This window comes from Dasypus novemcinctus, chromosome 5, assembly GCF_030445035.2.
Source record: "Dasypus novemcinctus isolate mDasNov1 chromosome 5, mDasNov1.1.hap2, whole genome shotgun sequence".
NCBI lineage: Eukaryota > Metazoa > Chordata > Mammalia > Cingulata > Dasypodidae > Dasypus > Dasypus novemcinctus.
In genome coordinates this window covers 167,802,169-167,815,883 of record NC_080677.1, presented here as the reverse complement: position 1 = coordinate 167,815,883, position 13,715 = coordinate 167,802,169, and the positions used below count along the sequence as shown (strand labels likewise).

Below are 13,715 nucleotides of genomic sequence, written 5' to 3'. Positions count from 1 at the left end.
GCTCAATGTCATTAGCCATCAGTAAAACACAAATCAAAACCACAATGTAATACCATCTCACACTCAACAGTACGGCTATTTAAAAAATGAAAACAGCCGGACAATTCCTGAGAAAGTATAGAATTACCAAATGACTTGAAAATTCTACTTCTTGGTATATACACCAAAGAATTCAAAGCAGAGACTTGAACAGATATTTTCCCACAGCTATTCTTAGCATTATTCCAATTGCCAAAAGATGGAAGGAACCCAAGTGTCCATACCTGATGAAGAGATAAACAAAATGTTTTATATACACAATGAAATATTATCAGCTGTAAGAAGGAATGAAGTTCTGATGCATGCTATAGCATGCATAAGCCTGGAAGACATTATGTTGAGTGAAATAAGCCAGACACAAAAGGACAAATACTCTATGATCTCTTTTATGTGAAATAAGAATATGTAAATTCATAGAAACAGAAAGTACATTAGTGGTTACCAGGGGCTGGATGAGAGAGGGAATGGAGAGTTAATGCTTAATCAGTAAAAAGTTTCTGTAAGGGGTGATGGTTTCATCAATTATAATAAAAGAAAAACACTAATGAAAATTATTAACAATGGGGAAAACTGTGTGTGAGTGTGGTGTAGATGGGAACTCAGTACTTTCTGCATGATTTTCTGTGAACCTACAACTATGCTAATAAAAACAAAAATTTTTAAAGGAAAGATCTCTTTTAAGATGCCAGACATCTTATAAAAGGAGAATAGAGATTGGTGAGCCGATGCTTAATCTGGGCAGAATTTATAACAATATTGATTGTGATGGTTTGGTAATGGATGGAGTGACGGTGGCACAGAAATATGAGTGTAAATAACAGTGCTGAAGTGTGAATGTGAATGTGGTTGAAAGGGGAATATTTGGGCCATCCATGATACAAGAAGGAAAGCTAGAGGATAAACTGGGCGACTATACAACTTGGTGAACTTGAGGTGGCCAAGGACTGTGGTTAAGAATACAAATACAAGAATGTTCTTTCAGGATCTATAACAAAGGAATGTTACTAGTACAGGGTGTGCCGATAACGTGGTGATATATGGGGGAAAAAATGCACCCATAAAACATGCTTCTATGGGATATGAATATATTCGTGTTGTCATAGGTATGTTTTCTCCATATAGGCCCACACAGTAGTAGCCAAAAAAATAGTAAAATCCCATCCTGGGGAGTCCTGCTACTTAACTCAAATAAAAGAGCAAATATCCTTGGAATTGTGATGGTTAGGCTAATGTGCCAACTTGGCTAGGTAATGGTGCCAGGTTTTTGTCAACCATCCATGGACTTACCAAATGTCTTATTCACCGCTACGATATTCCACATAGCATTGCATCTGACCAAGGAACCCGCTTCACAGCAAATGATGTGTGGGAATAGGCACATGCTTATGGAATTCACTGGTCTTAAAATGTTACCCATCATCCTGAAGCAGCTGGATTGACAAAATAGTGGAATGGCCTTTTGAGGACTCTATTACAACACCAACTTGGTGGCAACATTCTCCAGGGGGCTATGTATGCTACAAATCACTGTCTACTCTACGGTTTCTCACATAGCCAGGATTCACAGGTCCAGGAAATAAAGGGGGTAGAAATGGGAGTGGCATCACTCACTATTACCCCTAGTGATCCATTAGGAAAATTTTTGATCCCTGTCCCTGCAAACTTAAGCTCTGCTGGTCTGCAAGTCTTATTTCCGAAAGGAGGAGTGCTGCCACCAGGAAACACAATGTTTCCAGTGAACTGGAAGATAAGACTGTCACCTGGCCACTTCGGGCTCCTCACGCTTCTGAATCAATAAGCAAAGAAGGGAATTATTGTATGGGATGATTGATCCTGACTATACAGGGGAAATAGAACTACACTTACATTGTGCAGGTAAAGAAGAGTTTGCCTGGAATACAGGAGATCCCCTAGTTTCTTAATACTACCATACCCTGTGATTAAAGCCAATGGAAAACTGCAACAACTCAATCCAGGCAAGACTAACAATGGCCCAGAATCTTCAGGAATGAAGGCCTGAATCATCCCACCAAGCAAAGAACCACAGCCAGCTAAGGTGCTTGCTGTGGCTAAAGGGAACATGGAATGAGTATTGGAAGAAGGGAGTAATAAAGATGAACTTTAACCATATGACCAGTCACAGAAACAAGGACTGAAATGGTCATGAACATTTCTTCCTTGTTTTGTTAAGAGTGTGTTTATATATGTACATAAAAGGAGTGTCTTTGTTTTCTTCCCTATCCTTTCCCCTTATCATATGACTTAAGTTGTATCAGTTTCATGTCATAGTATTTAAGCATGTCAAGTTTAAGAGTATTACCCAAGTAATTGCACCCTATTCTGGAAAGACCTAGCAAATTTCCAATTGCACACAGGACAGTTGAGTATTGTTAGGTAGAAAAAAACAAACACACACACACACACATATGTGTGCAATTTTTTTTTTATTTAGAGGTTAAGTATGACTGCCAAGTTGACAAGGGATAGACTGTGATAGCTGGCTAATGTGTCAACTCGGCCAGGTAATGGTGTCCAGTTGTATGGTCATGCAAGCATTGGGCTAACTGTAATACAAAGGCATTTCATGGACTTTAATTATCAGTGAGTTGATTGCATGGATGGCTGGTTACATGTACAATCAACTGAGGAGACTATCACTGACAATGAGTGATGTCAGGGGAAATGATTTCAGCATTCAGGAAGAGAATTCTCATCTCTACTTCAGACAGTCAGCATCTCCTGGTTAGCAAAGTGCCCTACGGAATTTGGATTTATGCATCCCCAACGTCACATGAGACAACTTTATAAAATCTCATACGATTTACTTTGTATCTCCTGTCAAGTGTTTCCCTAGAGAACTCTAACTAGTACAGGAATATATAGATAGTGCCTAATAAAAGAAAACAGGCCAAGTCCTCAATCTTAATACTTGTACTTATGAACTTTATTACTGTAAAAATGAAACTAAGCCTAATTATAATTAACACCTAAGAGGTACAATGAGAAAACCTCCTTATTGGTCACATGTGGCCTCTCTCTAAGCCAAACTCAACAAATAAACTCACTACCTTCCCCCAACACGGGACATGACTCCTGGGCACTGAAAGCTTATTACCAAGCACCAATCAGGGGTGCATTTGGCCTTGACCAAAAGAGGGAAACATTAAATAAGAGATTTTCTAGCTAACAGATTTCAAAGTAAGCTGGGAGGTCATTCCAGAAGTTATATTTATGCAGGTCTCACACAGCTTTCACTAACTGCCACAGTAAACAAAACCTCACACAAAAGTGCTCCCAAAGGTTCTAGGGACGTCCATACATGCAGGCAAGGCACAGAGCTCATGAAATCAACACCTCCTTGGTGGGTCCTATTTGGGAATATATGATGATCTATCTCTGCAATAGTTATACTCATTTATCATTTCCCTACTCATGATTCTTCCATTCCTTTTATTTCAACCTATTATTACCACTATAATCATTAAATACATGCCTCAGAGACTTGAAACTTTGGATTGTTCAAATGCCGGTTAAGCTATGAATCCCAGCAGCGTTGTGGCCAACTCCTCCTACTTTTCAATTCTTGGGGCATGCCCAGGACAACTAACAAAATAAAGATGATGAGCAAGTCCCATCCCAAAAAACAAGTATTTACAATTGCAAGCAAAGCAGTTCCTTCCATTGGCCCCATAACATCTAAGGCCCCTCTCAATCTTACGCAGAGTGGACATATACCAAATTCCTCAAGACTGAGTAATGAACAAACATAAGGGGGTAGTGTAACCATAGACCAAAGTAGACTTTGTTATTGTAGTTCTTATCGTGTGTTAATGGAAGAACTTGTAACACTGACAGATCCTGGTTACCAGGGGGTCAGAGGGGAGAGGGAGGGATGAATAGGCAGAACATAGGGTACTTTTAGGGCATTAGAATTATTTTGTATGATACTGCAATTATGAAGACATGACATTGTATGTTTGTCAAAACCTATAAAACTGTACAATGCAAAGTGTAAACCATAATGTAAAATATAGACCTTGGATATTATCAGTGCTTCAGTATTGGTCCATCAATTGTAACAAATGTGTCACACTAATGTAAGATGTTAATAATAGGGAAAAATGTGTTTTGGGGGGATTATATGGGAATCCCTGTATTTTGATGTAACTTCTGTAATCTAAAACTTCTCTAAAGATAAAGTTATTACAAAAAAAAAAAGACACCAGACATCTTAGATACCACCCTCACCATCACTGCTTTTGATCACATCTAACTACTAAGCACTCTTGGGTTTTCTCTTAAACATGTTTCTAAATATGCAGCCATTCTTTCCCATATCCATGGCCACTGTCCTGGCCTAGACTTCACCTATTTGAAAAGCCATTTCTTAGTTTTCGTTACTCTAATCTTACCCTCCACATACCAACTCTCCCTAGCAAAACACTTGTCTCAACTTAAGGAACCTTCTGTCAACAGAGAGATCTTATCACTCCCTTGTTTAAAACTTTTATTGAGTTCCAATGCCCACCAGATGAAATCTAAATGACTTTTTGCATGTCATACAAGGACCTTTGTTTTCTGAGCCTTCTTTATATACATGCCTAGCCTCATGTGCCATAATTGCCCCTCCAAGATAATATACTGCAGTGATACCCCTAGTCATTATGACTTTATCCTTACTGTTCCCACTGTTTGGAAAAATCTTTTCACAGATTGTCCATTAAGACAACTTCACTAGTCCAAGTCTAAGTTTAAATGGTCCTTACTAAATATAGTTTTCCCTTGACTCCACTTAACAGACTTCACCGTACCTTCTACTATATCCCCACCATGAAAAAGAAAAGAAGGTAGGGAGGGAGGGAATGGAAAGAAAAAAACGAAAGGAGCTGGAAAGGAAGGAAAAGAGAGAAAAGAGAAGAAAGAAACACATAACCCAAAACAAAAGGCACTGCCATAATGAAAGTAATTATTAACATGCCAAGTTTTCTACAATACTGAGTAAGAAGCATGAAATAAAATTGCATCCTATATCATGAATACAGTCCCTAGATTTGATGCTCAATAAATATTTGTCAAATGAAAGACATTTGATTTCAGAAATGGCTAATTTAGTAGGATATTCAACTGAGATTAACAGGCTACTGAAGATAAGAGATTGGCACTTAGGGAAGGGGCAGAACTGGAGATATGCTTATTGGAATTAGCCACATAAAGGAAGCTGTGAGAATGAAACAGTCACAGAAGAAAAAGCATTCAGGACCTAAGGACTGAAATTTCTAGACTAGAAAAATTTAGAGGATAGAGAAAGGAGGAGATACCAGCTAAAAAGGAAGTAAATGAAACAGGAATTGTGAAATACTACAGAAAATGACCTAACATAGAGGTCTGTACACAGGGGCAGGAAGAACTTCCAGGAAGGGTTAAAGCTATCCAGTGCTAGATATTGCTAAGATTAAAGAAAATAAGATTCAAAAGAACTGACTGCATTTCATAACAAGACTCTTTACTGAGGGCCTGAGAGCAGGGGTGAAAGTAAGTTTGAAAGTAGCTAAGTAATAAGTGAGCAGTGAGGAAAATAGGAGTTAATTCCTATATACTGGTGTAAGAGAATTTTATTCTGAGATTTAGAAACAGCTTCAAGAATAAAATCACTCATGCCAGCAGGAAAAATAATACTAAACTCAAACTAATAAAAGCCAGAAACAGCATCTTCTTAAACAAACCTTTGTCAGTAACACAGAATACAGAAAAAGCAATACTCCAAATTTGTTTCCCCACATTGAATACTGGTCCAAGACAGCATCTTTTAATTCTGATAAACTTCCAAATGATCTTTTTCTGGGGAGAAAAACAATTAAGTATTATTAAGTATTAGTAACATGAAAAGATGGACTACTTCATAATTTGGGAAAATTTTCAAATTGTCTTATACATTAAAACATATACATACATACATGAGTTTTTTTAAGTATCTCAAATTTTTAAATACAAATTTGGCCATTAAAAGCTCTTGTTGATAACTGTTATTGTGTGATTAATATACATTAAGGTAGAATGCCTATATGGCAGGGAACATCATGTTTTATGTGAACTGTGTGGTATCGATAAATTCTTTAATAATATGCAGTCATTTAGAAAAAAATGCTCCTTTTTTAAGCAGTATATAAGAACAGAAAATGTGATTTTTAAAATAAAGGCTGAAAGTCATTTACTATCTGAATGCCAAAGGTAAGGCATACATTTGTGGCTTCTTTCAGAAGAAATTAATGTTACGTTATAATCAGCATAGTTTTACCTTTTATTTTGTAATAAAAAGTTTAAATGCTCTAATGAAAATACGGGCACTTATAATAAAAACTATAGAAAACTTACTTTAGCAAATTAAAAAAAATACAATTCTAATCTTTATCCCACTAGAAATCTTTGTAACCCAGAGAGAAACATTAAGCTACAATGATTTTTTCATTGTAATGTTGAAAAAAATGTTTAATTTTTAAAAAATGTGTATTGAGATAATTCAGGAAGCAGAATAATTTAAGTGCACATTTATAAATAACGATTTTTTTAAAACTTGATAAATTAATCCTCAAAGCAATGGATTTAAAATTCAGGTTCAAGCAGTAGAGTATTAAATAAATCCACATGCCTTTCCACAGCATGATCAGACTTAAAATGGCAATGTGTTCATAAGGTAAGTATTTTAAATGTTCTGATGTTACTTACTGAATTAATGCATGAAATCGCTCAAAGCCAAGCTCTTCGACAGCCAAGGCAGCTATACATAAAAGACACTTTTCAGCACTACACACGGCAAATAAATGACACAAGATACACATAACATAGCAGGCTGTAAATACTTCCAAGCAATCAAAAATTTCCCTATTTTCTTACTCCCTTAAAATTCTCAGTTTATTTTCAACTTTACTGTAACACAAATTTACATTTCAACATCTTAGTTACCATGATCATAACTAAAATGGATATAACACTGAGAATGTAGAAGGGTTATTAAATGAAAACAGTTCTTAGTTCAGTTATATTAGGATAGCTTAAACAATATGAAATATTATTAGCAGTTATAGTGCTTCACACATCATTGTAATGTGCCCTGCACTTTAAAATAATCTCTCAACTTATAGATGAAAGTAAAATCATAATAGCTTATCTTTCTCCTCTTTAATGTTAAATCTTTAGGTTTGATGCTCAGTTATTAAACAAATATATATACAAAGGCACAGCATTTTGAAACTACACAGGTTCAAGGACTACTTTAAGTTTGTTTCCTCATTTATTCACATAACTATTGAGATGTTTTGGTAACTCATTTGGATTATTTGTATGAACCCCAGACAATGATACATAAAAGAATCAAAGGAAGTCATAGAAGCACTGTGATCAAAAATGATGTTTACTTAGCCCTTTACTCTGGGCCAGGTTCTTCCTAACATGCTCTACAGGTCTTACCTCATTTCATCTTTAAAACAACCCTACCACCCCCATTTACAGAGGAGGAAGCAGAAGGTCAGAGAAGCATCCTCCCAATAGCACAAAGCAATACACAACAGAGCAAAAATTTGAACACAGACACTCTGGGCTCCACCAAGGCCAAGTCTTTAAAAGTATCATACACACATCAAACTGCCTACTCTAATTTATCACAAAAAAATAAGATCACATATATATTTTCTAATGTATAGAAAGAATTTAATAAAAGTTATTTATATTACTGCAGATATATGAAATCAATGTCCCATTCAAATATTTTATTAAGACAATTTTAGTACACTTAAATATAGATTCTCACTAGAGATTTAAAGAAATGGATAATGAATTTAAAAATTTTATTTAAAATGTAAAATGTCACATTATGCTAGTTTTAAAAACATCATTTAATTTTCAAATTATTTTTTAAAATTGTTATAAGTTCAAATGAACAAGTTTAAGTAATTATTTGAAATATGTGGGAAACAAACTGAAATTGAACCTGAGTATTCACTCCTTCAATCAAGTGTGCATTACCAACAAGCCAAAACCATACACATCACAGAAGCCAATGAAATTAATATCTGAACAGAATGCAATATTAATAAGAGGAAAAAACACTTCAATTTAAAAATTCAGGATAAAATAAAAATTCTACATAACCTTTTCCAAATTGTCCTAACTGTTCTGCAGTGCTTGATTATTTCAATAATTTTCCTGGGCAAACTCTATGAAAGTTGACATAAAGATAGTAATTTAGAGAAAAAAGGCAGGCAAAATACAAAGCTTAGCAGGCAGGGATGGTAGAAAAAAAAAACAAGGAAAGGAATGAAACTGGGAGTAAAGGAAAGAACAAGTAGAATAGATAGTCATAAAGAACAAAAACTTTTAGCATAAGTTCAGTTCATTTGACAACATCTAATGTAAATTCTCAAATTTTCAGCTCAAACTTTTCAATTTATATAGTATTAAAATATATTTAAAATGTTTTATTTCATGTTAACTATTAAAAGAGAAACAAAATAAAGTGGAAAATTACTAAAATACTATTTTTAGAAGGGAATTTGACATAACATGTCCATCTAAATTAATTACTGAAGTCCAAATTTAAGTCATTATGAGGCCCCTTGAATCAGAGCAATTTAACCTACCAGTTTGGAAATGTACATTATATTCCATAGTAAGCACACAGTTACTACTGAGATACCAATGTAAAATGTTACAAAAAAGATCTATGTTCTCGCATATAAACAGATAGATGGGCTATAAGCACATATTCTTTACTATGCCTTTTAAGAGAGTTCAACTACTCCTCTCTCAGAATTAATATCCTAAATGAAACTATGGAACATGCTTGCACACAACCTAGTAAAACCTGTAAAATATTTAAAAGCCAATTAATGGCATTTATGATTATTATCCTTCTGATCATTTTCCACTAATATTCTTCAACTGTCATTGTCAACTCTGAAAATACATTAGATTCTTTCTGAAAAGCTATGATTGAAAAGACTGGTGATGGATTAAATGCTGTATCGACCCCAGAAAAATCATATTCTTAAAGCTAATCCACTCCTGTGGATGTAAACCTATTTTAAGTAGGACCTTTTGATTAGGTTATTTCCATTAAGGCATGGCCCAGGACAGGTCTTAACTCTCTTACTGGAATCCTTTATAAATGGAATAAATAAGGGGGGGAGGGGAGATGGGAGTGGAAGAGAGGAAGAGAAAAGCCACAGAAGCAAGAAGCTCAAAGCAATAAAACCCAGAAAAGAAGGGAGAGAGATCAGCAGACAGTCAAGTGCTTTGCTATGTGGCAGAGGAATCCAGGATTGACGGCGGCTAGTATTCACAGTGAAAGCATCATCCAATAATGCCTTTATTTGGACAATTTTCTCAGCCTCAAAAGTGTAAGTTTGTAAACTAATAAATCCCCATTGCAAAAGTGAGTCCATTTCTAGTATCTTGCTTTCAGCAGCCTAGCAGCATAAAACAGATTTTGCTACTAGGAATGGGGTGCTGCTATTGCAAATACCAAAAATGTAGGAATAGCTTTATAAATAAATGAGTAAGGGTAAGATTCTAGAAAAATTGCAAAATGCTTGATATAAAAGGCCTAGATTGCTATTGCATAACTGTTAGTAGAAATATGGATACTAAAGGAACTTCTGATGGGACCTTACACAAAAATGATGACTATGCCATTATAAACTAGAAGAAAGGCAACCCTTATTTTAAAGGGGCGGAGAATTTAGCAAAAATGAGTGCTGATGTCAGATGGATGGCATATTTGAAAGTGACAAGCTTGGATATTTAGCTGAGGAGATTTCCAAACTAAACGTAGAAAGTGAGAGCTGGCTTTTCCTTGCAGTTTATAGTAAAACACAAGAGGAAAGGGATAAGCTGAGAACGTAACTCCTGGGTTCAAAGAAACCAAAATTGATGGTTTGGAAAATTCTGAGCTTTCAGAAAACAAGTCCCCAGAGAACAGTACCCATGTGAAGATTTAACTAAACATGGAACCAGTCAGCTATTTCAGTGCAAGCCAGGATTGTAAATGCAGTTATCCAGAAAGGATTTGTGGAAAGACCTATTGTCTGATGGTTGGGACTCTATGAACTGCATGTAAAACCAATACGCTTTTTGTGAGATCTGTATGAAAGGAACCACTGCCAGCCAGAACTAAAAGGGACAGATTGAAGGAAAAATGACTTCAAAGACCAAACCATGGAAGCTGAGGTCTGGACTAGAGACACCTTCTCAGGCCAGGAGAGCAAGTTCACCCATGTCTGGGGAAAGGGCGAGTATGCTCTGTATGCCCCAGAGCTTGGAGATGGCAGGTGTTCTACCCTGTTGTTCAGGAAGAGTGTTACCACCCCAGGCTTCTCAGATGCCTGGGGGACTGCAGAGAGGCTGGCCACCACAGAGATGCTTAAGGAGGGTGGAGCCTAGAGTCTGGCTGCCATCCCAATTCTTGAAGAGGGTGGAGCCAAGAACCTGGCCATCACCCCAATGCTTAGAGATGTTGGATCTTTCACCCAGTATTTGGGGAGAGCATGGCCACTGCACAAGCCCTTGGAAAAGGTGTGGCTGCTGCTCCATCAAGTCCCAAGGGCAAAGCATCGTTCCATCGATAACTCCCGGACCTTGAAATCTAATAGAGTATGAACTCGTGACCCGTTTTCCTTCCAATTTCTCCCTATGGGAACAGGACTGTTTATCCTATGATTGTCCCTCCATTGTAGAGTGAAAGCAGATAACTTATTCTCCTTAGTTTCATAGGTCCACAGAGAGAGGGGAATTGTGCCCTAGGACAGACTACACCTATAACTGATTTTGATGAGACTTTGTACTTAAATATTGTTACAGAAGTAATTTAAGGTTTCTGGAATATTGCAATGGAATGTACTTTGCATATGGAAAGAACATGTCTTTGGGGTTCTAGAGGGTGGACTGTGATGGTTTGAAGCTTTACAGACCCCAGAAAAATCATGTTTTTAAGCTAATCCAATATTATGCTGGTGTAAGCCTATTTCAAGTAGGACCTTCTGGGTAGGTTGCTTTGGCCCAGGGTGGGTCTTAATCCTCTTACTGGAGTCCTTTATAAATGGGATGAATATGGAGAGAGAGAGAGAAAGAAGGAGTAAGGCATAGAAGAAAGAAGCTGAAAGCAAAGAAATCTGGAAGAGAAGAGAGAGATAAGCAGATACTGCCATATGCCTTGCCATGTGACAGAGGAGCCAAAGATCAACAGCAGCTGGTCTTTGGGGTGAAAGCATGGCTTGATGATGCCTTAATTTGGACATTTTTCTTAGACTCAAAATTGTAAGCTTGTAAGCTAATAAATCCCCATTGTAAAAGTCAACCCATTTCTGGTATACTGCATTCGGCAGCCTAGAAGACTAAAACAGGCTTGAAAAGAAAATGTCATTCAATAGTTTGTTTTAAAAATCATTCCTTGCAAATGCACTACTATGAAAATTTGCCAAGTGCAGAGCAATTCAGCTGCAAAAGGAGGACAGAGAAGACAGGGACGTCAGAGAGACACACCCTAGGGAAGGTAAGAGAACCCCACAGATAATCCTATATAGAAATCATGAAGCAGCCAAATTCACTTCCTGGAAATGAGGTATCTCATTTCTTTAAAATCAAGTTCCTTAGAGATGATAATTGATGAAATGAATTACAGGTGGAATACATCACTTATTCAACATAAACACTTGGGAAAACCATTCATCAAAATCGATCTACTAGCAAGATAGTTTCTTGAAAAAAAAAAAAAACAACAGAAAACCAACTCTCTTAACTAGCTTTTATACCACCATAAGTCTCTATTTTACTAGTTAGTCTGGTAGATTTTAAGTCAATTACACAAGAAATATCAAAGGCTGACGATAACAGAATATCAAAATTTTAAGTATAGCTACTTCTTTTAAACAAATTTTTCTGTTCAAATCAAGGTATAAAAGTCTTAAATGAGGGCATAATTAAAACCCTTAATTAAAACTACCTTAAAATAATCTATACATAGTAACAATGCCTAAAAATTTCAGGATGAAAAATAAAATCTTAATGTATAATGCAGAAAAATGTCCCCATCTTTGCACTTAGAAGGAACTAAAGATATTTAAGAAATTTTCTGCTGTGAAAAAAAAAAAATCCTTTTCTTCCAATACTAACAATACCAAAGAAAATTATTCAAGTATCTAAAACTAAATTATATAGAAATACACTGTTTAAACATTCTGAAGCAGGGTTCTAAAGTTCAAAAGAGATTATCACCAAGCAGATGTTAACTAAAACATGTATTTTTTCCCAAAACTGAAAGGAAACACAAACAAATGTAATATCCTCCAGTAATCAAACTAATGATAAGGTAACTAAAAAGTACTAAGGTATGTGAATTAAGTTTAGGCTGAAAAAAAAAAGAGATGTTATGAAAATTAAGAATCTTCTTTTCTTAAATACTTTCAACAGTTTTATTAATGCAAACGTACAACACATTACTTTAGGAAATAAAAACGTATCTTACAAGAATGCTCCATTTGGCAACTGGACTCTGCAGGACCCCCTGAAATACTAGCTGTTTCCTCAGTAGTCTTTCCTCTTAACCATGACGCCAAGCAGTAGGATCCAGAGTTGTCACAACAAGCATTCTCTAAAATATCACACAAGGTATGGCAAAGGAGTTCCTTCTGCTCTTCCTCTAAAAATAACCAAAGGAAGTTATAGTGGTTTTCTTTGGAATTTTTGGAATAAGAAATCCTACATTAAGAATGATGAAATAAATCATTTTAAGTGTAAACTATAGTTTAGAGAAACAACATATTTGAGTGTTAAAAGTACCACTATTACAATATTCACATCAACCAGAAAAAGAATCCCCCCAAAAGCCAATTGAAATGATGAGAAAGAATATTCCATTGGAACGACCTGACACTGATGCAGCATCTGCGTCATGATGTTTACTTCTCTGCAGAACTAGGCCTGATACAGGTTCTCCCTATGTTTCCCTATTTGGGAATTAGTCTAATGTCTTTGATTTCTGTGTCCCACAGGGGTGAAGATAATGAGATAAAACCCCATCAGCACTTATACCACTACAATCCATTACATTAGCAGAGGCTAGAGTGGTTACGCAGCATAATACAGAAGCCAGGGGCACTATATTGCAGTGGCTTGTGCATTAAAATTTTATAGGAAATAGCTCAGACCATCTCTTCCTGAATCCCACCTACCCTTCCCATTATAAGCAATATAGTTAAGATGAAATATGCAAAAAATATCACAAATTATTTTAAAATTCAAGTTAATAATAGTATATTTTGAAAGTTTCTTCTATACTAAAATTTATTTTGCATTTTCAGTTATTTAGTAATCAAAATTACATGACAATATTACCTTAACTCTTACATTCAAAATCATTAACAGATTCTATGGGCATGGTTTGGAAATGGAAACTGTTATGTTTTTATATATAAAACTGGATGGAAATAAATCCTACCTGCTTCTAGAAATTACTGTGAGGGTCACATGAAATTTTATGTAAGTGGGGGGGAAGATTTTTTTAAACTGTCAAGTCGAATGCAAACATTCATTATTACTAAGCAGGACCAAATATTTCCTTAATCTAATAATATTGCAGAAGCTGGGACAGCCCCATTTGCAGTTTAATTCAGAATTATATTAAAAGA

General features: G+C 35.8%; 1 protein-coding gene across 5 annotated transcripts in view; it reads right to left on the bottom strand.

Annotated features, from left to right (window-relative positions):
- Positions 1 to 13,715, bottom strand: part of MINDY3 (MINDY lysine 48 deubiquitinase 3) — a 113,223-nt gene that overhangs the window by 79,319 nt on the left and 20,189 nt on the right. For all 5 annotated transcript variants that reach the window (XM_012522709.4, XM_004451980.3, XM_012522707.3 and 2 more), the window contains exons 4-6: positions 12,554 to 12,727; positions 6,763 to 6,814; positions 5,763 to 5,877 (exon numbers count right to left, since the gene is read on the bottom strand). In XM_012522709.4, the coding sequence (XP_012378163.1) occupies positions 5,763 to 5,877; positions 6,763 to 6,814; positions 12,554 to 12,727 (341 nt within the window). The remainder of the gene's footprint in view (positions 1 to 5,762; positions 5,878 to 6,762; positions 6,815 to 12,553; positions 12,728 to 13,715) is intronic.